Here is a 26121-nt window from a genome sequence, read left to right on the forward strand (position 1 = left end):
ATAATAAATTCAGTTACTTGTGGGCAGACCACAAATTCAAAAAGTCCTGAGAACTAAATAAATTTTTTAAAGTTAGCCAGATCTGACCCTAACTGAGACCAAAAAAAAGCCAGTTTTATTATTTACCTGAATATGCTTACATTTTGCTGTGAAAATATTAATGTTTAATGTACTGGGAATGTTCTATAGTGCACTCTACTTGAACCATATTACTTTCTAAACTCAAAAAAGTTCTGAAGTCAGAAACACAGTTTTCTCTAAAGTTGTGGAAATAACTCCACAGACCTTTGAGTTTTACAGCTATCACCCACATGAAAAATGGAGTACACTTTGAAATATCAAAGTAGTCTAAGTCTTATCTTAAGTGTCCGAGTACATGCATATTGAAATTCTTAAAAAAAAAACACCATACATTATATAAATGAATACCTAAATTATGTTAACCTAGTTATAGGCAGCTCCATATAATCTAATTCATACTAGCATATTTACACTTAAAATGAGGAATGGGATCCCTGGCCATATTTTTATTTCTCCCAGTATTTCCATGGAAAATTAACACCACTAAATTAAATTTAATTCTGCTAATAGATATTAGGTATACTCCCTGTGTGTGTTGCTAGTGTAACAAAGATAAGTAAGGTAAAAACCTTCCCTTAAGAAGGATACGGATGCTTTTCTCTCTCTCAGAGACTTAGCTCATTGTCCCCATTCTTGGTCACATATCAAAACCAGAGGAACATTGATTATTCATTCATTCAACATAGGTCTAGGTACTTGAGTTGCATTATTGAACAAAGCAGGGGGAAAAAAATCCTACCTTTTATATACTTTAACATTTTAGTGACTCAGAATTCTGTCTAGGCATGGGCAGCATGTTTGGTCTGCTCCAGTACAGTGTGTCACCAGACTCCTTTTTTCAATTATGCACTTTTCATTTCTAAGTCAGCAGATGACTATTTGTGTAATAGTTGCTCCATATGTATATATGGATATCCACATACATGTGCAAACATACACAGACATACTCTTTCCCTGACTTGGTAGGATTATATTGGTATGAAATGTATAATCTACTTGCTTTCAAATATTGTTAGATCATATTCTGTATATAATATTATTTTGAGGCTGATAGATTAAATATTATTCCATCTCATTCCATTTTTTATTTTCTTGCAAGGAAGCTTCAATCTTTAATATCCCATCAGGCTTACCACTGTGATTTCTTTCTGGATTGTTCCTGGGCCACAGTTGAAGTTTTTGACCCTATCCCTGACTTGTGGAAAGTTGTATAAGTTAATTTGTGTCTCACATATGAACCAGTTAAATAATGATAGATATAATTTATGGTAGATAAATAATGATAGATATAACTTAAGATTTGGAAATATGTAAATTTTACTGTAGAAGTAATAACAGTTGGACTACCGTTTGTGGTAAAGCCCATGACACTCCTGATGTTAGAAACTACAATTCAGTTATTTCCTTTTACAAGTACCTATTGATGCAGCACAACTCTTTATTTGCATATATAGTGTTTTATTCCTAAAATGTGAAAGGTAAAATAATCAAAGAAAAATTTTTTAAAAGTAAATCTGATATTATTTTAATAAAGGTTTCTCTTGTGGCTTTTGTAGTGTCTATATATGTAAGTGCTTATGTATGTGTTTACAAACTTTATTGACATTTATTTAGTTCTAGGAGGGAAACAATCAACAGTAAGTATTTCTCAGACATTAATGCATTAATATTAACCCAAAGAGACATGGCTGGTCAGCCATTTGTTTATGGTTATTGTAGGTTATCTTCATGGAATGATGAGGAAATTGGTTTTGAGAGAAAAAAATAATATGATAATGTTGGAGGAAATCCTCTTAAATTTCTTCTCCTTGCTAGTATTGAAAATGAAAATTGAAACTTATGGCTTATTCCTATATTTAATTACATTTTTATGTGTGGGTGATTTCATATAGTTCACTTGGGAAGAATTTAAGCTTAAATAGCTTTTCAGTAATCCACAGAAATCTCTACATTATCACTTTAGAATTTAATAGTAAAATGTCATTGTTACTATGAGTTTGAACATGTAGGGGCAGTATAGGACTGTTTTTGTAAATCTTGTCTGAATTCTTTTAAATCCATAAGTGTTGTTAAAAGTTTGCTCTTCTGAGAAAATGCAACTGTATGTCTTTTTAAAGGATAATTGGCACTATTAAATTAAGTTGGAATTATTCGTTATTCTCATATATATTATACAAAAGATTTGATGTTAGGGAAGCTCGTGGCCTTGATTTATATTTGAATTCAAGGAATGCATTAAACTTTTTAACAGAAAAACTGCATTTTTATATTTAAACAGTAAAAATGAGGACAAGTCAATCCGTGAAAATATGTAAAATACTAAAATCAGTGCACTTTTGTTCTTATTAATTCTGTACCACCCTTTCAAAATGAATGTTTAATTATGCGAATTTAAAAAAATCAAGTCTTAATTTTTCAAACTGAGAGGTGAACAAAACTTAGGTTACTAAGCAGTCTAATTTTAAATTTTTAATCAGTATTTTTTTTTCAATATTAAAACAATTAGGGTTATTACAAACTGTATAGTAGATTTTTTTTTTCACTGAAAGTGGTTTACACTTAAAAGAAAACAACTGAATAGTTATCTCTTCCATCTATTCATGCAGTCTCTTCAACGTCTCCAATGAGTCAAGAATGGCTTTAGGCATTTGGAGTACAACAGAGAAGAAACAGACCCACATCCTTGCCCTGCTGGGGTTTCTTTCAGAAGCAGAGTGCTTAAGAGCATAGGTGATAGAACCAATTAGACCTGGGGTCAGGTTCTTAGCTCCACCACTTACTTACCTTCATCTGTAAAGTAGAGATAATAGTATCTACTTTGTAGGGTTGTTGTGAGGACACAGTGAAATAACCTATAGAAAGTACAGTTATGTAATAAGAACTTAATAACTGTTATGAAGCTCACATAACACTTTTTGAAGATGTATTGGTAAAAATTATAATTCATTCTTCTGATATATTGGTACTTATTTCTTTTACCTACCTATGATTAGTATTTTCAATATTTTTTCAATTTTAGTGTCTTCAAATTGTGCAAATATACAGCATCAATTTTGAATGTCCTTTTTCTTAAACTGTTTCCTGAATGACTGTTAATCTCTAAATGGAAAGATACTGCACATAAAAAATTAATGTGATTTCGTTCTACTTACGTTATGTAGATTAATTCATCATGACTATCACATATGGAAAAATTAACCCCATTATGTCTTCCTCAATTAATAAGGTAACATGTGCAACCTTAGTATTTTGTTGGAGTTTCTCAGATGTTCAGAATAAATGTGCTGGCTTCAAATACCATTAAATTAAATATTTTAATTGCTGTATAGGATTTAAAAACATAGAATTTATTGATTCACAGATTATCTAAAACGTCTAGCAAATAGTTGTTAAAAGTCTAACAAATAGTTACCATTATGATTTTAAGTTCTGACTCCATTTCTTTCCCTAAAGGCCCCAAATAAGTTAGTTAGGAAATAGAACATAATTATTAACATCTTTGAAAATTAGTTTGTCAAAATGGTACTTGATATAGCATCACTATATAAGAATTGAGATTTAAAAAACATTTAAAGAATTGATTCAAAATTTTTAACAAAAGTACGTAGAAATTTAGATTTTTTTTTTACCCTGTGCTACTTTTTATTTTTAATTATGTGGAAACCCCATATTTAACACACATACTCCCATAAGGACATTCCCCCCAATACACACAAATAAAATTCTCCCCCCTTCCCACTTCTGTTTATTAGCTTATCTGCTATGTTCATGCTGCCAAGTGACTCATTGAAGGGGAACTCTTGTTCTGCCATTTTCATATTAGCGTTGTTATCATGCAGTATTTTCAGCTGCCCATACTCATTACCATACAGCTGGTATGTAGAGAAGAGAAGGAAACAGGCAGAATTTGTGCTGTCTACAAAAATAAGAAACTCTCTTGCAGATGGGGTGCTGGCAGATGGGGCATGTGTTTGAACAGGTTTTACTAATAACAGAGTGCATTAAAAATCATTCTGAGAAAGTCTAAGGTCAGTGCCATGAATTCAGAGCTTAAGAGGTTATTCAGCCTTTGTAGACCTTTTTAGAATATTAATTAACTCTAATACAGAAAAGTAATAAATGGCCAACCACAACCTCTTCCAGAAATTTTTTATCAGTTTTTCCTTTTTTATTTTAATGTATTTTGTTTCTCTTTAATATAATTTAAAAGCATCAGTACTGTTAGTTTGCATCTTTCATAATCTTGCACTGTATTTTGTAGTCTTCAATATATTTGCTTAAAATTCCCAGACTATGTCTATATACAAAAATGTATATGCTTTTGGCAATGTAATAACATTCTTCAGCTTGGATATGTAACATTATAATGTGTATTAGAGGTTGAAGGCTAAAGACAATTTTGAAATCTATATGTACAGTGTTGACCACTTTGAAGATTAAGATGAGGTATGTTCTGTCTGCATTCAAAGTTAGAAGTGAATGGTATGCCCAAAATGTTAAAATTATTTGTTAAAATTATTACTTGCACATTTTTTTTCATATCCTCCAAACCAAAATGAGTGTAGTAATTGAAATAACTATCAATAATTTTTTAAAAAAGGTATTTCAGTGGGATCTTAGCCCTTTGACCCTTTTCAATAAGTGTAGTGTTTCTTGATACATTCTGTCTCAATAAAATATGGTGATAGCCCTAACTGGTTTGGCTCAGTGGATAGAGCATCAGCCTGTGGACTGAAGGGTCCCAGGTTCGATTCCAGTCAAGGACATGTACCTTGGTTACGGGCACATCCCCAGTAGGGGGTGTGCAGGAGGCAACTGATGGATGTTTCTCTTTCATCGATGTTTCTAACTCTCTATCCCTCTCCCTTCCTCTCTGTAAAAAATATTAATAACATATATTAAAAAAGTAAAATATGGTGATAAAAACAGCTAAAGTAAAATAAAGCTAGGCAATTATATGTAAGATATGCAGTATTCAATTTAATTTTAATAGAAATGGAACTCAGTCTGTTATTCTGTTCATAGAAATTAAAAGGTGTTTTTGTTTAGCTGGAATTAGTTATAATGCTTTTGGTAATTCTCAAAAACTTTCTTGTCAATAAAAAAGAGGTGCAAAAATGCTATCTTTTAGCTTAATGCCTGCAAATAAATATAATACTACTTTAAGATCTGTGGGAAACACTGTACATTAAGTGTTGTTAAAACTTTTTATTTCTTATAATAGTAAAAGTTTGTATTCTGATGGGCATTTTTAAAGATACAGGAAGTTCTAAATGAGGTTCTTTTAATAACAAAGATAATTGCATTTTCATTGCATGTAAAATTGTGTTTTCATCCCATTAAATTTATACTTGAATTGTGTAACTGATAAATATCTAGAAAATTTTATTACTTTCCCCTGAAGGGAAAATGTATAAAATATTATAAATACTATATGTGATACATTAATACTAAATGATATAAAATGTATTTTTCTCTATTTTCTACTTCCATTACCTTACCTTATTCCGAAAATAACAAGTCTTTCAAATTAGGCTGAAAATAGTATTTCAGTTATTTTTTCTATAGTTCTGTCACTGATGATTAGAGTATGTCTTTCATTGCTAATTATATCATAAACTAGGGGCCCAATGCACAAATTTGTGCACCTTGAAAGGAACTGTGGGCTGCGAGGCTGCGGTGGGCACAGGGGTAGGTCTCAGCCCATCCTCTGTGCCCCTGCCTGGCCCCTCCTGCCACGGCCCCCGGTTCCCTCTCTGCTGGCAGCCCCACTCCTGCTGCTGCCGCTCCCACGCACTGACAGCGCCAGCCCGCTCACACCTACTGACCGCAACAGAGCTGCTGTTCGCACCCGCTACCAGCACCCGGTGCCGGACCCAATTACTCAGTGCCGTCAGGGGGTACTGGCGGCAGCTGCTGCCCCGATCACCCCTCAGGAGCAGGGGGGAGGTGGAGAAGCTCTCAGGGGTGATTGGGGCCAGCAGCCTCTGCTTGCACCCGCTGATGGCGCCGAGCGATCAGAACAGGCGCTGGGTGCTGGCAGCAGGTGCGAGGGGCGGCTCTGGCACCAGCTGCTGATGCGAGCAGGGCTGGCACTAACAGTGGGTGCGAGCAGTGGCTCTGGCGCCAGCAGCGGGTGTGAGCAGTGCTGGTGCTGGCAGCAGGGGTGAGCACCAGGCAGGACCGCAGCATGCAGTAGCAAAGAATTTTCAGTAAACACCAGAGGCTCATACTGATGACAGTGACCGGTACCCTGCCTTGGTCTGGCACCTCCACTCACCTGCTCCACCAGCCCACCACGGCCAACGCCTGCCATGTTCCACGCAAGCCCCCTATTGGTCAGCGCACGTCTCAGCGACCGGTTGTTCAGTTGTTCTGATTGTTCTGCAGTTTGGTCTATTTGCATATTAGCCTTTTATTATATAGGATATTATTTATTGATACCCTGATATGTGCAGGAACTATGGAAGAAGCTGAGGTACAACAAGAATCAAAATAGAAGTGGTCACTGTATTCACGGAGCTTATACTAGTAGTCTAATGGGGAAGATAGGCATGTGCAGATAGACTGTGACAGGGTGGATCTGAGCACTGTGATCAACACCTTAAGAATGGGGAGGAGGTGGCTCTATGAAGGAAATTGGAGATGGTCTATACAGAGGTGATTCCCATGTTTTCATCTCCAATGCAGACATTTCTTCTGAGCTCCAGAGCTAGTTGAAGTATAATATCCTCACCTGGATGTCTCAAATACACCTCTAACCAAATATGACCAAAAATGGAACTTGTGAGCCTCTCTACACCTGAAAAGAAGCACAACACAACTCTTGTTCAGTACTAGTAGCCTCTGTCATCTTCCATGCAGTTGCATAAGAAAACCTTGGTGTCATCTTTGATCAACTCCCTCTCCTTTACTTCTTCCCATGACCAATCTGTCACCAAGTGCTATCAGTTGTATGCTATCATCTGTCAACTGTTCACTTCTATCCATCTCTGTTGTGCCATGAGAGTCCAAGCCAACATTGCCTCCTGCCTGGTCTAGTGGAATAACTTCCTCACACAGTTGCTCCACATCCACTCTCACGTCCATTCTGTTTTTAACATTATATTCAAAATGATTTTTCAAGAGGTTTATCTGATCGTGTCCTTCCTTTGGCTAACATCCTACATTAGCTTTTCATTACTCTTATGGTAAAGACCAAAACCCCATAGGAGCTCTTTCATAATCTGGCCCTTGCCTACTTCCCTAGCCTTGTCTTACACCTGTCAAAGTACTTTTATTCTGAGCAAGCAGCCTCAGTGGTGTCCCCTCCTCCACCCCAAAACAGCTTAGCCATTCCTTTAGAGAAAAAAGGCTTCTGAACCTGCACACTAATCAACACTTTAACTTTGTGCACTTTTCTAACACTGTAGCATTTGCCATAGTTTCAGTTTTGCTTTGTTTTAATTGTTTCATTACCTTTCTCCCCTACTACACTATAAACTCCAGCCATGAAGCAAAGCTCATACTTAATTTAGCTTATGTATAATAGGCACCCAAATAAATGTTATTGAATGAGTGTCTGTGGGAGATTAAAATAACCATATAAATCTACATTTTTATGATTATGTATCCTAAGTAGAATAAAGGTAATTAGAGATAGTTGAAACAATAAAGTGTAGGATAGAAATATGCACGTATCAATATGATATTTACTGCTAGGAAGTAATAACCACACACGGATCAAATTGACATATATTAAAGATGGATTGGCTTTTAGAAAAGGTCATATGTGGTGACATTAAGAAACTGTATCAACTGATACCTACATATTAAAGAGGATGTTCTTTACACACACACATATAAGTACACACGTACATAGACACACACTACTTGGTTAATAAGTCAAGTATTTTTAGGCTGTCTACTAAACTAAAAAATTCAAAATGAAGTAATTTCCTGTCAAGTATATTTGGGTTGGAGTAAACAACAAAGAACATTTGAAACAATTTTTTAAGTAAATGTTATTACCAGTTTTCTGTAGTGTTCAGATAATTTTGGTGAGGGTGAAAGAGCTATTAGTTCCTTTGAAAGGATATTCCAATGGAGCTGTTTTGGTGTATTCTGTTCTCAGCTTCTTTTTGTTTTGTTTTTTTTTTGTCATCTTATGTTTTAGGGAAATAAAGCACAGGGCATAAAGGAGTGAAGATAGGATATAGAAGTTCTTATGGATTTAGGAAAAGGAAGCAAAATCACGTATTGTCGTGAACACCTTTCACTGTGTCTACTGATCACTTAATTTAGCTTATATAATGTCAAAGATGATGGGATCAATTCTTCACCAAGGAAATATTGGCAGTGGTGTATTAATTCTTTGTCAGGTAGCTTTTGGTAAATTCCCAGAAGTGTGTCAGAGTACACAATTAGTTGCCTAATTTGTCTCTTCTTTCTTTGTGTCTGCTGTGACTCTAATATATATGTCATCCCACACATCACACATTTGCACGTTGAAATAGCTCAGGAAGTATCCTAGAGATTTCTTAACTACCAATACTTCTTGCTATGTACATGGAAAAACTTATTTCATTTTCTATAGACTAGAGACCAAAATCTGCCTGTATTTAAATCCTAACTCCAATATTTAATAGTTATGTGACCTTGGAGACTTAAACTCTCTGTGACTGTTTTTTTCATCTCTAAAGCGGGATAATAATAGTACCTACTTCACAGGGTTTCAATGAATTTTAATTAGATAATATAATGCAGTGTTAATGAGTTAATATAAATAAAGCACATAGAAAAGTGCCTAGCATATAGTAAGTTTTCTTTAGTTGTTTATAGTATCTTTGAGAGTAGGTACTGAAGAAGCACTCAAGTCAGATTAAAATCTAGTATTTATTTTTCCTTTATTATTTTGGTTTAAAGTATTGCCATGTGCATTTCCTAAAAATACTTATCTCTTACTCTTTCCAACTCTATGCATTGCCATAAAAATTGAGCAGTTTCATTTATCAATTATATTGATTTGTCATTTTTTATTGACTCGTCTGTTCTTTCTCCTGAATTGGGAGTTCTTCCAGGACAGAGACTACATCTTGCTCAGTTTTACAACCTTTTTTTTGCTTAGTGTAACCCTGCCTAAATATTTCTTGAATGTGATGGATCTAGATCTATAAAAATAAAATGTTTGAATCACTGTTTAGTCCCCCCCACCACCACCTCCTTATTTTGTTGTTTAGAAAATAGAGAACTATTGTAAAACACATAGGATTCATTGGATGAGACTGATAATATTATGGTGGAAATTGGGGTTAGAGGCTCACCATAATTTTTTCTCACAATAATTTCCTTTTCCTATCTATAAACAAATACAGTGAAATTATAAAGTTAAATTCTTTGAAAAGAAATGAATTAGTGGGGAATAAATGACATCTTGGTCTAACGAAATCTGTTTTTGTAATTGTTTAATAAAGCTAGTTGAGTAAAAATTCCTTAGAAAATATAATTTAATTTTAACTTTTGCTGTTTGCATTGTGATCATAATGACTAACATGTCTTCATTTTACATCTCTTGAAAAATATGTTACTTTGTCTCTTGGTATAATAACTTTAAAGGAAAGGCTTAAAATGAAGAGGTGTGTGTGTGTGTGTGTGTGTGTGTGTGTGTGTGTCCGTATCCCAAGGGCTAACCAAAGTATTTCAAATTTAAGAATAAAGTTCAGCACCTTTTATGCTAGCTTTGACTCTGTATTCTTTTCTAAAGTTAAATAAGCTATTCCTCATGGGCTTTTGTGTGTGTGTGTGGGGGGGGGGGGTTGTAGAAGTCAATATTCATTGACTCAATAAAAATATTTTCAGTTTCAATAAAATATTTTCAGACTAAATAAAAACATTATTTTCAGCCTGGCCAATGTGGCTCAGTTGGTTTAGTGTCATCCCATGCACCAAGAGGTCACCGGTTGATTCCGGTCAGGGCACATGCCCCAGTTGCGGTCTTGATCCCCAGTAAGGGGGTTGGGGCGTGCAGGAGGCAGCTGATCCATGTTTCTCTCTCATCAGTGTTTCCATCTCTCTGTTGCTCTCCCTTCCTCTGTCTCAAATCAATAAAAACATTTGAAAAAATATATGGTAAGATTTAGTTTTTTAAAGTGTTCTCAGCTCACCATGTTGTACTTCTCAACAGGCCAGCTGTACATACAGAGCAGTTCTTAAGTTTTAAATCACATTTGTTTTACTATCATGCCGTAAATTATACCGTGCCTTCGGTCCGCTAGTGGAGAGTTAGGATATTCCTCCTAGGGAAGTAACTTTTTAGAGTCATCATCAAATATGATAAACTTTCAAAGTTCATTTTTAAACATTTGGAGTCCTCCAGTATTTATATACAAATATTTTTTAAATTATGTACTAAAATATTGAAGTACATTTTAGTAAAGAAAACGAACTTATAAATAAAATGTTGTATTACAATAGTTTTGCTAAGATTATCAAAGTGCTCCTAACTATTAGGCTCATAGTCACTGGAAATATAACACTACTATACATCAAATATCTTTTCAAATTACTAGTTACTTTGAAAATATTTCCGTGACAGGCAACATTATGACAAACCCTACCTTGACCCACATATTTCCAGCAATTTCTTTGTATTCAGATTTTACTTCCTAAGTCTTCACAGTCCTTCGGAATGTCCTGAAAAGGTGGGGGGATTGTGTAAACAGGCTATTCATATAATTCTTGATTCTTTTGACACAAGGAATGCATTTGTTAAATTATATATACAGTAATTGTTTTAAAATGTAAATTGATGCTTCTAAAATGAATATTTCTAATCCTTTTTTAATGTGTTGGGGGCATGACTACTAGGTTCTTCGCTACTCACTTGACAGCAACATCAAACTCTTGAATAGTTAAAGAGCAGACAAGCTGCTCTAAAATAAGTAAAGAATTGATTAAAAAATCACTGTGATGTACACTTTCTAAAGCAAGTGTGATTCATACTTCTTAGGAGCCCAACACCAATATGGAATAGCTGCTTAATAAATGTTATTGAAGAAGTGAAATTAGTTCATGTCCACAGACTTTTGATTCACAACTAAAATTTTTAAATATTGTTTAAAGTAATCCTTTCTCATTTGGAATTCTTCTAGTATGTATGTAAGGTGCTTGAGATGAGATGTTATATTTTTTAAAATGCACTAAGTTTGAACCTGCTAGTCAGATATTTATAATTGGACATAATTATCAAATTCAGTAAGCCAAACAATAGAAGTTCGTGGAGTTGAGAATAACATGTATTTTAGATTAAGAGGATCCTGGATGACGACAAGCTAGTGAGAGTGAGCCTAAGAGTTGTACCTGAGGCTGTATTAAACTTTAGTTGAAGGCTTTTTCCAACCTTGAGATTCTGTGATTATGTTCTGGATTCCTTTATGGTCATAGAGAACCAGTTCAGAAAAGTGTACCATAGATAAAATCTTTTCACCTCCAGTAACTCAGGGTAATCATGTCTTTCACTATCATAGATATTTGCTGAAATAAGCCTGGCAGATGCATTGACAATCTACAGAGATCTAAGCCCAATCTCTCTTTTCAAAAAGAGTAGGTTATCAAGTGGAATGATAAAATCGGAACATAGAAAGTTAACAAACAAAGAATTAGAGATATGATCTGGTAGAATTGAGTTACTAGATAGAAACAGTTTAGAACAGTGCTTGGCATATGTTATAGATTAAGTATTAACCTGCTATTCCAATTCTCTTCCTTTTCCAAGTTTAGGAATCTTTTGAGATAGGTGCTGAGACTGAGAGTAGTATGAGGTGACAAATGGTGAAGGAAATGGAAGAGTAATTGCTACATGAAAGAGTTGAAGAGTTTAAATCCAGTTATGTATTCTTTTCTCTGTATCTCTAATTTCAGCAAGTGAGAATTTCTTTGTGAGTGGTCTTCAATTTTATATACATTTTTGAAAATATAAAAATAATATATATATGTATATATACATATATGTATATGTATACATGTGTTATACACACACACATATATATTGTGTTAAAATACTCCTGTACTAGAAATCCTCCCATGACACCACAGTGTATTTAGAATGAAGTCCAGGCTCTGGACCATGGCTTACAAGATCCTACATGGTTTGTACTGTTTCCCCATATTCAAAAGTACATCCTGCTTGTGAGTTTGATTTCTAATATGAATGCCTCTTGAAACAGAAGGACCCCTTATTAGTGTTTAAAAAGTCAACAAGGTTCACACCCACACAGTGAAGTTTTCCTTGCACAGAGAGACACATATGAGCCCTAAAATGGAAGAATGAGTCAGGGCAGGAAGTACTTTTGAAGAAACTATTACTTGTAAGTTAAAGAATATTCTAAGTATAATATTAAATGTTTGAATTTAGAGACACAAAGCTAAATAGGTTATCCCCGAACGAGCCTTATAAGACTAAGGACTGCTAGAAGCCTTGCAGACGTAGTTAATCCTTCAAGTTAATGGTTGTGGCATTCCCACATATATCTTAGGTTCACAGTCTCCTTTATCTTCAACATCTACCAAATTTTTGTCTTAAACTTAGAAGCAAGTCCATGTCTTTTATGAAATCTTTGAAACTATTTAAATTATTTTCCCATTTTTCAACCTCCTACACTACCCAGTTTATCACTTGATGTCTAGTCAAATATTGTCCTCAATTAGTTCCTTGTCTTGCTACTAGGATTTTAAGAATCTTGGAGGAGGAGGGTTATTGTAATGTTTTTATTTGTCCTCAGTAGCATTTTGCAGTTATTAGGATGTAGTAGGGGATTATTTCTTATTTTATTGCTTTCTTTTAACCTAAATCTGTTTCTGTCACCTTTCCCCCAATCATTATATCTTTGTCTCAGATTTCCCACATGTAGTGGAAGCATAGTTATACAGTATGGACCCTAGATAATCATTCCATGAACTGAATAATCAAGATTTAGTCGTAGTTCACATATTTAATTATTTTTTGCAAAATATAACACTTTTTTCTTGTTTAGAAATGTCTAATTCTTTTTGGATCAACTTTTACCATCACATATCTAATGGCAATCAGTTAAAAGTCATAAACTTGGGGCCTGAGTCTCAGGTTTTAATGCAGCTGCATAATCCTGAGCCAGACACTTAATTCCCTACCTCACCTTTCTCACCTGTTAATAACAGTTATTATTCTATAGGGTGTTAGTAGGATATCTGCTGGGCATCTACCATGTCCTCACAGGGACTCTGTGGGTTAGGTTGGTAAGGTAGATTTTTACAAATAAGAGAAAACTCATAAAGATCAAATAATCCCTGATAGGTTACACTGTAATAATGACAAAACTGGTTTTAAACTCAGGTTGCTCTGATTCCCACGCTCATGTTCATTTCAGAAACAAAGGGAAATTAGATAAGATGATTTTCAAGATCCCTTCTGGTTCTAAACTATGATTTTCTGCTATTAATGTTTTTCGGTTGATTCTGGGGATACAGTTTTGTTGTGGTTTTTTACTTCTTTATCTTTAACTCTTTTCTCAAAACTTTCTGATCATGACTAATAGCTGATTTAAAAAAATTAGTCTTTGAAATGAAAGGTTATTTTAATTCTAAAATATAAGAATGATGTGCCACAATTATAGAAAATTTACATGAGATGTAAAGATTAATTGCTTTCTAGATAAAGTCCAGACTGACCTACTAACTTGGCAAAATTATTGCAGAATTGCTGGTATTGCCTGTCTAAAGTAGTCTGAAGAATATTTTGATACATGTATTAAGTCCCTCTGACAGCTCTGTATAACAATATAAATTTCAGAAAACAAGCAAGGGAAATGAATGTGCTCATTGTTTTCTTCTGTGGCTGTGATAAATAGAACTCTTAACTTCTATTATGTGTCAAACTCAAGTGTGAATATTAATATATTGGTGGATGTATACATTGGTGCTTGTGTTTATCAGATCACAAATTTGGCCCAATCTGAAGGGATGGAAAAATGCTTCTACTGCTTGAATTAATGTTATACATTGTGTTAAACCCTCTGGTGCTGCATTTTTTTGTAAAAAGAGTTATAGATACCTTAAAACTCAAGAAAAAATAAAATTTTTACCATTTCTACAATTATACTTATTGTAAAGGAATTTTAAAAGCAATCCGAGCCATGAAATTTTGACTTGTGTTTTGCTTTTCTGAGGTTAGCATTTTGTTATATTATTTGCTTGTATTATTATAAACATTCCCCCTCCCTCAAACAAATTTATGTTAAACAAAAGTTAAATTAGATATTTATACTAGTGTTTGGATTATTTTTCTAATGCAGTAATATTTCAATATTTGTTTACTTGGATGGTAATTTCAAACATAATCTGGCTCACTTTGTTCATTTTACCTATTATCAAAAACTGTTTAGAGGTGATTTTAATGTGAGTCCTAAGAGTCATATGTGTATGTTTATCTGTGTGTGTATTGCCTATTGTGTCTTAAATTCACCATAAATTCAGTAGAGGAAGAAAATTTTTTCTTAATTATATACTTTCCTGTGCCTGACACAATAGGTGTTAAATAAGTGCTTAATGAATGACTATAGCTTATTGATCAATACTGCCTCCCACTTGCATTAGAGGAAATATAGATGCTGGGCATATATACTATTTTAATTGATAATACCTGTGATAAGATAAATTTATTAACTTGCCAGTGTCAGTCATGAACCTGTTAATAAGAAGTTGCATTCCAGAAAGTTAATGACAGTGCGTTAGTGAGATTTTAAAAAGTTTTTCAGCCTCAACATGCTTGGCATTCCTTTCTTTGATGTTGAAATATTGAACCGTCTCTAATCTAAATTCTATGCTCAAGGCAAGGCATCTAACTGTAGTAGGTGGTTTTCCTGGTGTAATATCAGAGTAAAGAATGTTTTCATGATAATAGTAAAGAAAAACCACTGACATAAGAATATAAATACATTCTTCTACTATTAAGAAATGTTAGCAAGGCAATGAAAAGAGAACCAGTAGTGTTTATCGTATCAATTAATAGATAAACTTAAAGTATAACATACTATATTTAGAAAAATGATGCCATGGTTGCTAGTATTTGCTTATGTGGCTGATTTTTCAAAAGTATTAATTATATTTATGTATCATTTTCTACTATACTTTAAAGTAAAATGTAAACTTTCAAAGAGTGGATAATGGGGAGAAGGGTGTATAAAAAGAATGACAATGAGATAAGTGCAATTATAGAAGAATATATTTTTCATTAAAATAATGAATTCTCGGGGTCAAAGTGAGAAGAACTTTCTTAATTACTCCTTCTATTGATACCATGTGTAAAAATACATCTCTGAAGATACAAAACTTTTACTGTTTATATTTTTCTCACTGTTCGTTTGTAGATTAGTTTTGTTTCTGCCTGTAACCACAACTTGCTCTTATAAAACTTGTTGCCTAACCAATTGTTCAGAAAACCATTTTTCTTGTATTAGCTCACAGGTTAGTCATTCTGTAGCCATTTTTTCCCCAGAGGCTTAGACGCTGGGCAGTATGTCTTCATATCATTGTGCATTTTTAAAAATTAAGTTATTGCTCTCATCTATTCTTGTACACCTGGCTCATTAGAGTTGTGATGTGATGAGCATTGGATCTAAGTTATCTGATAGACTATATTTTAGGACCTCATTGTTAGTCATTCCCCTTGCTAATAGATTTTCAATAAGACTTATAAGTTGTTAGTCACCACAAGAAATAATTTTTATAGAAAGGGAAAGGTGTTGCTTAGCTGAAATTACATGAAGATTTAGTATATTGCAGTGAAAATATATTTAATACATTGAGATTAATTCTGAAATTTTGGATGACAAGTAGTTATTTTCTTAGCTATCATGGTTGACTAGCTAACTTTTTCAGCGAACTTACTAGTTAACTTTCTGACATAAAGCATAAAATACTTCCTTTTTTGTAAACTTAACATAGATATAGGCTGATCTCAGTTCTAAAATGTTTCTATCTCACAGGTATAAAACAGATAGAAAAGGCTTTTTTAATCATACTATTAAAAAATTTAAATTTCTGCATAACGTTTTAAACATCTGTATTTTAGCCAAGACTTCCAGAAATAGGAATGTGAGAATGATTTCATTTGCTGTGTTCATATGTAGATTAGGATGAAAATAGTATAGTAGATCACAATTTTCATTAACAGTATCTCAGAGAATATCAAAAATCATTCATTTTTATTCGATTAATTTGAAATCTAGTTGGAGACTTGGTTGACTAGCTTTGCTTGGCAAATTGTTTCTTCAAAGTTAACATGGTAAACAAGATATTAGAGGAAATTATTTAAATACTTAAGAAAATAAAGTCTTCTTGAGTACTTATACATTCTCACTTAAAGGATAAGCTAATTAAAAAAACATTACTAAGTGAGAATCATGGTAGATAGGAATTCTCATGGTAGTGAGAACTGGGGCGTAGTAGAAAGTCTTCTCAATGTATATTTTATGTATCTTCTTGATTTTTCAACCTTGTAAATATTTTGCCTATTCAAAAATGAAAAATGAATATACTTACCTACATATAAACATACATTTGTGGGGATCATGTTTCCTGTAACTTCATAGGAACCATGTAACCTCAAGATCATTCTTTGAATATACAAAATTAATATATGTATTTGTTCTTTAAATAGCCTAAGTTTTTGAGACAGTGTCCCTGGTTTATTAAAGTTGGTCTGTGTCTTCAACCAAGTAGACTTAATTTGAAAAGGAAAGTGCAGCTAGAGATAGGAAATGATTTCAATTGAAGTCAAGGCATAAACTATGACTGGTAGGTAGACCATTTATTCTCTGACAAGCTAGATAACCCTGGTTTTACAGGTATTCACTTTACAATTAGTTTCTTCAGATAGCCCAGAAGGGGTAGAGGAAAGAGGAAGGTCAACTTTTATTTTTTTTTAATCCTGAGTTCTCTGAGACCTCTAATAAAAGGGTTTATGGGTCCATTCCTAATGGTTGGATTTTCTTTCTCTCTTTTTTTTTTAAATATATTTTATTGATTTTTTTACAGAGAGGAAGGGAGAGAGATAGAGAGTTAGAAACATTGATGGGAGAGAAACATCGATCAGCCGCCTCCTGCACATTTCCTACTGGGGATGTGCCTGCAACCCAGGTACATGCCCTTGACCGGAATCGAACCTGGGACCTTTCAGTCCGCAGGCCGACGCTCTATCCACTGAGCCAAACCGGTTTCGGCAATTTTCTTTTTCTTAGAGTAGGGGTTTTCTTTTTTAAAGGAACTTTCCTTTGAAGTAAGCTAATTTTTTATTTAGAAAACTAACTTCTTCTGGATAAACATGTGTATTGTTTCTGAAGATTGGGATTATTCAAGAGCTGAGTAGAAGATTTTTAAAAAAGATAATATACTAGAATATAATTTCCAAGAGGAGATCCTAGATGTATGTTTTTATAAAATTTTAGATTTTTTCATTTATGTTACAAAGTAAAAGGCATTATACAACTTAATATCTTAGTTATAAAGGTAAACATTTATTTTTTAAATTATGATGCTACTTTATACAGTATTTAGAATTATTTCCTAGCAAAAGTCATTTATTACCATAGCAAAGAACATTAAAATGTAATAAGTCTAAATAGTATTTCTTTTTTCTGAAGAATTTCTAAGTACTTAAATAACTACAGGCACACAGTTTACTTGTAATAAAGAATGTTAATGGGGAGGGTAGGAGTTAATTAACTAGACCCTTAATAATGGGCCTTTCTAGTCCAAGGAATCTTATAATTGCCTCTGAAGCTAGTTGTGTAGCAAGTTGCAAGATGAAATATCTAGATTTGTGTAGTAGTCATTTTAAGAAAAAGGTTGTCTTCAGGCAAACTTTGGAACCTTTATTATGTAAAATGCCTTTTTAATGATAAGCAATACATATTGTCAAAATAATTTTGGAGATAGAAGTTCAGTGCCTCCTATTTATATAAGATTAAATTAACAATAAGACTAAGACTCTCCTATGAGCACAGTTTTTACTCCCTTTGGAGAAATTAACCTTTAGGCAAACTTTATACACTTAGTAGTATTTTGTTAATCTTAAAAATATATTCCTATGATTACTAAGGATTATTGAAGTGTGTGGTAATTTTCTTGAAAACTGTTTGAAACAAATGAAATGGAAAAGCATAGGTAATATTTTCATTAAAGCTTTTAATATAAGAAGTATACATGTTGAAAAATAACTTAGTGCATATTTTCTGCAAATGTTGTATGTTCCAAACTGCTGTACTTTATTGTAAATCCCCCAAAGGATATTTAATATTCCTCTCTTAGGGATTGCCCATTTTGTACCATTCAGCTACTTGCAAAATCTGGTCAGTCTGTGCCAGGACTGCAATAGGATAAGTTAGTGAAAATAGCCTGTTTGGCTTCTGTCGGGAGGACCCGATGAAAATATGTTCCATTTTCAAAATGTTTCTGAAAGGACTTATTTGTGGACACGATGCTTGCCATTTCAAACTCTTCAAAAAGGCAGGTTTTACAAAATGCAAAAATAATCTCCTGAAAGTTTGAAAGGGTAGAGGGGGCTGCCGTGTGGGGGCGGTCTCTTTTGCTGCCCACATCCTCCCTCTGTTCGGTGCGTTGTGTGCTCACGGGTTCCCTGGAGCGGATCACCATATAATTGATGTGCAGTCTGCATTGCTGAATCCTGGACTGCACCATTCTGTGTTCAAGGGAAGATGTAATCTGATCCCTCTGCTGCTGAGGGAGGAATCTGTTCAGTCAAGGCTTTGACAGGGCATAGTCTCCTCCAATAATCTTCTCGGTTCTCTCTCATTATTCCCTCGAGTTCTCCTCAGTCAAGCTGCATGTATGTATGTGTGTCCCGAGGAGCGGTTTGATACTGAGCTGCATTTGCCTGTACTGTGGAGTTTTGTTGCCGGTTCTGCTCCCTAATCTTCCTTTTCTGACGTGCCCGAGCATGTCCACATTAGAATCTGTGACATACCTACCTGAAAAAGGTTTATATTGTCAGAGACTGCCAAGCAGCCGGACACACGGGGGCACAGAATCACTGAAGGGGAAAAATACAGAAAACATGGGTTTCTACGGCACGCTAAAAATGATTTTTTACAAAGTAAGTAATCTGTTTTCTTCCTGTGTTGTATGAGTGCGTGTGTGTGTGTGTGAGTGTGTGTGTGTGTGTGTGTGTGTGTGTGTGTGTGTGTGTGTGTGTCTGCCTGAGAAGGAAAATCTGTATCATCAGAGATGGCTGCAGTATCCTCTAATTTTGGTGGGTGGCTGGATGTCTGGTAGTCTGTTTTATACTGTGAATGTAAGCAAATAAGGGAAAGACGTGAGCTGTAAAAAAGCTTGAAATGAAAAGAAAATGGATATTGGAATCTGGGAATTTTTCACTAAAAATATATTCAGACTTTAGAAATGTGGCTCCGTTAAATGCTGACCTGGAAATACTCTACCCTTAGTTGGCGTTTAGTGAACCTCTTGCCTTTAATTTTTCCACACCTTAGATCTATATATTTTTTCTTTTTTCTTTAGTTGACTCTTAAAATGCAGAATTGCTAGGATATTGGGGATTTATATTTAAAGAGATCATATTTACTTTCTGTATCCCTTAAAAATTGCAGAATTAATTTTTGGTTCTAAACTCAGTATTTTTCAGTAAACAATATAATATTTAAAAGACTTCTATAGTCATACAGGAACTGCTTTATTTTATAAAATATTCTAAAGATAAAAACCATTTCTCTGGTTCCTTTGATATGTATATTGGGCATTTTTATTAATTGAAGGTTTTCTAAGATGGGAAATAAAGTTTGCTTTTAGTGGCAAATGGCATTTGCACCAATGTATTTACAAGATATCTAGGGAAGTTCTGAAAGCCAGTATTCCAAACTTAATTAGAATTCATATCAAAGTTTTTCATAATAATTTTGAAAATAAGAATCTGTGGGAGTTATTTAAAAAACAACAACTACAAACTAGAATTTTAAGGTAATCTGTACTTAACTGACCTTCCTGATGGATACATTTTGGGTGTATGTGTACGTGTCTATAATTTATATCCATGCAAGCACGTGGCTACCTATGTAGTAAACCTTTTATACTTATTTTTTATTTTATTAAAATTAGTTGAAAAAAGAAAATAGTAGTTTTTGAGAGGAAGCACATTAAAACAATGTAATGAGTACAGAAAGTTCTCAAGGGTTGAAATGAGACCACATTCATCTATTTCCAGCCGGTATTTCATGAACTAAGGTATACATTGTAGAGGAGCTTATACTCTCACCTCTAGCCCCTAATATTGTAAGATTGTCCCTGTGTTTTGCAAGACTTTCTTCATGATGATAAAAACATAGTCTTTATTATTCAGAATGTGGTTCAGAAAGATTTTTAGAGTCATGTTGGTCCTCTTTAGTATTTACAGTGTAGCATAATGTGTTATGATGTCCCCACGTGAGGCGATAGGTAAGAAAATAAGGCTGCTGCCAAGCAAGGGTTTTCACCTTATTATGCAAGTAAGAGCTAGCTATCGCTCTGGGGTTTTTCTCCTTGTAATTTTCAGTAATATTACTATTAATTAGCAGACACACATCTGAGAGGGGTTGTTGAAATACAGAAAGTTGAATCCTATCACATTTTATTTCCTGGTTTTATAATATTTGTATAGTTTGATTAGCTAAGTTAACCGATAGTGAAACATAAAAAATAAATATTTCAGTATTGACAAAATGCAATTCTGAATACATTTACAGTATTACATAAATATAGCATAATGAAATACGTTAAAGCTATAAATGTTGGATATACCTTACAAAGATGGGTAACTCATTCTTTTAAAATCTTTTTGTTGTTGCTTTTCAAATTAAAATGTTTGTCTTGAGTATCTGTCCATAGAACTATATCCTGTATGAATATTAGTTGACGGCTTTCCCCCACCTTTATTATAAGATCTCCAGATTTCTCTTATTTTGGACATACTTTTTTTTGCTGTCCTCATTGCCCATATTCATTGTTTTATGTCTTATTATTACTTTTCAAGATCATTTTATTTGCATTGCTCTCTTTACCTTCTATAATATGTGTTTTAAATTTAGTTACTGTTACTTTCATTCTGAAATTTTGAATTGTGCTTATTTTATCTTTCTTAAAATATGTTTTTAAAGGAAAATGAACATCAGTAAGAAAGGCATGTTAAATATTGTTCTTTTCTGTGTGGATTAACGTGACATTTCCCTCTATGTTGGTTCTTAAACCAGAAAACATGAAAGGTATATTGCTTTTAAGACATATATATGATGGATATCTATTTTTAAATCCTGATACACTGTTCTCTGGACAAAATATTAGGTGGAAAATTCACTTTTCCATTCTTGTAAAGAGTAGAAAAAAGTAGAACTAATAGAAGAAACTGTGAAACATTTATTTTCTATAATATTTAACTATTCCTAATTAACATTGTAGCATATAAACATTTAAGATATTTATTAAAATTTGTTAGTTGGACTGGTGATTTATAAAGAAACATATCTTATTTGTTTTACCTTATAGATGAAAAGAAAGTTGGACCATGGTTCTGAGGTCCGCTCGTTTTCTTTGGGAAAGAAACCATGCAAAGTCTCAGAATATACAAGGTAATAATTAAGTATAAATAATAGATTCTCTCATGATTCTCGTGTTTCTTTAAAGAGTTGATGATTGTAAAAGCATTTCTTTCCATTTATCCTCATAGAATTATAATGTCACTAGTATTGTTGACTATTTAACACATTTTGAGATCACTAAAAATTGGGAAATACCTTATTTTAAATAAGGAGAAAAATGTTTTCCACTATAGCTTTATATTTTTTTTACAAATACATTGAAGTAAGACACAAGCAGAAGTTCTCTTGTCAACAGAATTTTTAAATGACAATTTTCTGGGAATTCTAAAAAGTAAACCCAAAAATATAAATATGAGCAAATGTATCTTGTTACTATAGCAACAACTGTTCTAGGGAGTATATTTATATATGCAAAATAAAAGATACATTTATTAGCAGTGAAATAAGCCTCACAATTACTAACTAAATCATATTTCACGAAATTACTGTGTTAGAAATCCCCTTTTATTTGCTTGGTAGGTCTTGTGTTTTTAACACATACATTTCTACACCAGGAGAATAGTTTCCATAACAACTAAATACAATTGTAGGCTTGTTTCCTGCACCATTCCATCATTTTTTGATTTTGCATCAGTATAACACTTCCCACTCTCACACTAATTAGGCTAAGTTAAGCACAATATCTATTACCTAGTCAATTAAAAATGGCTTTGGATGTCACTTTGAGTGTAGTATTTTAAAATTTAAATGACAAAAGAATCTTAAAAACTTTTTTTGGTCCTTTTTTTTCATAATTGTCAGTTCTTCAGATAACTGAAAGTTAGCTATAGAAACCATAAGAACTCATGATGGTGACATTTCTTTTTCCCTAAATATTTTTATTTAGAGTTATTTTTATTCTATAAGCTGCAGTAAAATTAACTTTGCTCAAACATAAGTTTTTGTGATTGAACATTGTTACAGGTTGCATCTTTCTTTTTTCAGAGAAAACAGCTTATATTTTTATTTTATTCAGTTGCATAATATATTTCTTTCAAAAGCTTCTTTGTGAAGTTTAGAAATGATAATAATTAAAATAGTTTTATATACAAAAAATGCAAGGATGATACAGAAAAGAAAAATAAAGCTCTCTCTTAGTTTATCAGGAAATGCTTTTAGTATCATTTTCTCATGTTAACTGTTCCCTTCCCTTTACTTAACCCTTTGCCTTTTGACAATTTGACTGCGTTTTGGTATTTCCACCAGAGGGTGTGGAGTGATATAGAGATAAACTACTCATTTCATTTTTGCTTTTTCCTTCTAGTCTTGATAAAGTATTTCTTGGATGAGAAAGTTGAGTGTATTGTTAAAATGTGCTATTTTTTTAAAAAAAATGTAGATTCCAGATAATCATATAATTTTTGTTATTTTCTTAATATGGTTGATACCAGGACAAAGGTATTAAATTGTTCAGTTATTTTTAAGGCAGCTTATAAATGAATGCTGACTTTTTACTGCAGAACACATTTTAGTTAAATATGTCTTTAGTTGTTTATTTTTATATTGAGAAAGCACCTGAAAAGGTGAAAGTTTTATTTTTAGCTTTTTCACATATAATATTATTAAAGCAAACCAAACAGCATACCCTGTCTTTTTGGAAATGTCGTCAGTATATATTTGATATTTTTAAAATTTTTGACAGATTTTCTAGTAATAAGATGAAAAAATTTTCCATCATTTTTATTAGAAAATGTAAGTTATAATCACTATTTTAAAATTGTTTCATTTCAGAGAAGAAAATAGAGCATGTCTTTGAAATTTGATAGAAAAAAATAGATTTAATTGTTGAATGTTAAAAATTGTCATAGATGTATAATGTTAATAGTAGATTTTTCTGTAGAATCTGTTGACTGCGATACATTTTTTTAAAACAAAATAATGAAATTGTTGGCTGGAAAAGCATTGAGGGGAGATGTTTTATTAGTAATTTATCAGAGCTTGATATTCAACTATTAGGGTTCAATTTATATATTCTTTGGATTTAAAAAACTATTATTATAGCTCAATAAATTGAAGATTTATTGTACAAATCTAACTACTTAACTAAATCTTTCTTCTTCTTTTTAACTATCTCTAAGAGATGTTTAGTACTTACCATGAGTTTAAATAATACATTTCTAATCAAGGTTTGCTCCTGTCCAATATTATTTAAACTAAGCTTTATAAATTACAAAAATGAAAGTGAAATAGACAAATGTTATAAACCATTTAGAAGGCATCTGGGGCAAACTCAAGGAACGTTGTGACTAGTGAAATGTCCAAAACATTTGAACATACTATTTCTACATTTGAATTTTTTAAAGTATTTATAAGTCTCACACCCCTTTTTGTATACAAAATTTTAACTTTTATTTAATGATGTCACTAAAGACCAGTCAAAAGAGAAGTGGAACCTGTATCTTATACGAAATACTTTAACATTACTTGTATATATCAACAACTTGTAGTTTTGCCATAGAGATTCTGTCATTTGGTTGCAATTAGCATTGTTGGGATAATAACAGGTGGTTATGTAGGAGGGAGGAAACTTACTCTAAGAATAGAAGAATAGATTTTATGTATCCTTGCTCTCTGAGAATAAGCAAATAAAAATAATAATTTGATTAATGTTTGAAATATGCCAGATCAGCCCTAGCTGGTTTGGCTCAATGGATAGAGCATCGGTCTGTGGACAGAGGGGTCCCGGGTTCGATTCTGGTCAAGGGCACATGCCCCAGGTTGCAGGCTTGACCTCCAGTGGGGAGCATGCAAGAGGCAAGCAATCAATGATTCTCTCTCATCATTGATGTTTCTATCTCTCTCTCCCTCTCCTTTCCTCTCTGAAATCAATAAAAATATATTTTTTAAAAAAGAAATATGCCAGATCATCATTCTTATTAAATTTGAGCCTGATATTCTTAATAAATATCTGTCTTTACTTTTACCCTTATATTTTTTATAGTACCACTGGGCTTGTACCATGTTCAGCAACACCAACAACTTTTGGAGATCTGAGAGCAGCCAATGGCCAAGGGCAACAACGTCGCCGAATTACATCTGTCCAACCACCTACAGGCCTCCAGGAATGGCTGAAAATGTTTCAGGTGACATGTCTAAACACAGTACTTGAAATGCTTCACTTAATTGCTGCAAAAATATAAGAGATTATTCAGCCATGAAAAGGAATTGTTACAGGCTACACCTTAGATGAACCTTGAAAACATTATGCTAAGTCAAAGAAGCCAGACACAGAAAGCCACATATTGTATGTTATATTCCATAACAGGCAAATTCATAGAAACAGAGAGTAGATTGAGTGATTACTAGGCCATGGTGGGAGGGAAGGTAGAAAGTAGACTAACTGCTAATTGCGCAGGTTTCTTTTGGGGTGATGGGAGTATTCTGGAATTGGATAGTAGTAATGGTTGCATAGTAAGATGGCTGTGCTGGGAACCACTGAAGTGTACATTTAAAATAGTGGATTTTATGTTATGTGAAGAATATCTCAGTTTAAAAATGCTATTAAAATAGGGAAGCTCATTTTAATTTTTAAGTGAATTAGTGAGGAGAGCCCAGTGCTTATTTTATGGAGGTGTGCATTCCCCTTCCTTTATTCCTTTTTAGGTAATAAGGGCTTTCTTCCTTCTCCTCCTCATGTTTGGGTTTCTGGGATCACTAAATGTATTTGTGTTCTAAACTGCATTGCTTGAAAGTTAAGCATTTAGGAGTAATGTGAAGAACTCCGCTAATTAATCACTGGTGGTAACTTACCACGAGTGTTCCTCTACCTTGTAGCCTCTGAGAGTTGATGCAGCTTCTTTTCACTATGCCATGCTTGTGTGTGGCTCACTGAGCTCAAACTCTGATTACTACATTTTAGTAGCATTTAAATTCTTCGAAAGTTTACCGGGATAATTAGCTACAACCAAACCTTGAAAATTATGAATTTTATAACTCATGATAGTGATATTAAATTGATTTCTCTCTTCTTCCAGTGAGATTAGGCATATAAATGACATATTTAGCAAAATAGTTGGCATGGATTAAACACTTGCGTAATTACTCTTTTAGATAGTAAATAATATAAATTACATTAAATGAAGCTATCTGTGATATTGGCCACCATTCTAATGTAAAATGAATATATTTTCTTACCTAGCTTGATTGGTAGTATTTTATGAATGCATAAGGGAATAATGGTTGAAAAGAGGATACTTTATTTGACATTTCAGATTTTTAAGATGTCCATTTATGTAAATCCTAATATTTTAAATACCTGGGCAAAAACTAAATAAATGTCCCAAATTTTTTTCTTCAATAACTAGAAAACTCACTTGAAGCAATGATGCTTTCAAATGGATTTTAAAAAATTGTTTCTTACCCTTCAGATGATTTCAGAGAGAATAGG

General features: G+C 33.2%; 1 protein-coding gene across 11 annotated transcripts in view; it reads left to right on the plus strand.

Moving 5' to 3' along the window:
- The window catches only part of FBXW7 (F-box and WD repeat domain containing 7), a 192012-nt gene that overhangs the window by 141768 nt on the left and 24123 nt on the right, over positions 1-26121 (plus strand). For 10 of the 11 annotated variants that reach the window (XM_059697835.1, XM_059697839.1, XM_059697837.1 and 7 more), the window contains 2 exons: positions 21643-21725; positions 24676-24817. In XM_059697835.1, coding sequence (XP_059553818.1) covers positions 21643-21725; positions 24676-24817 — 225 coding nt within the window. Of the gene's footprint in view, positions 1-18841; positions 19208-21642; positions 21726-24675; positions 24818-26121 lie in introns of those variants that run through there. The other variant, XM_059697841.1, reaches the window with a different exon arrangement.

Source organism: Myotis daubentonii, chromosome 5 (assembly GCF_963259705.1).
Source record: "Myotis daubentonii chromosome 5, mMyoDau2.1, whole genome shotgun sequence".
NCBI classification, from domain to species: domain Eukaryota; kingdom Metazoa; phylum Chordata; class Mammalia; order Chiroptera; family Vespertilionidae; genus Myotis; species Myotis daubentonii.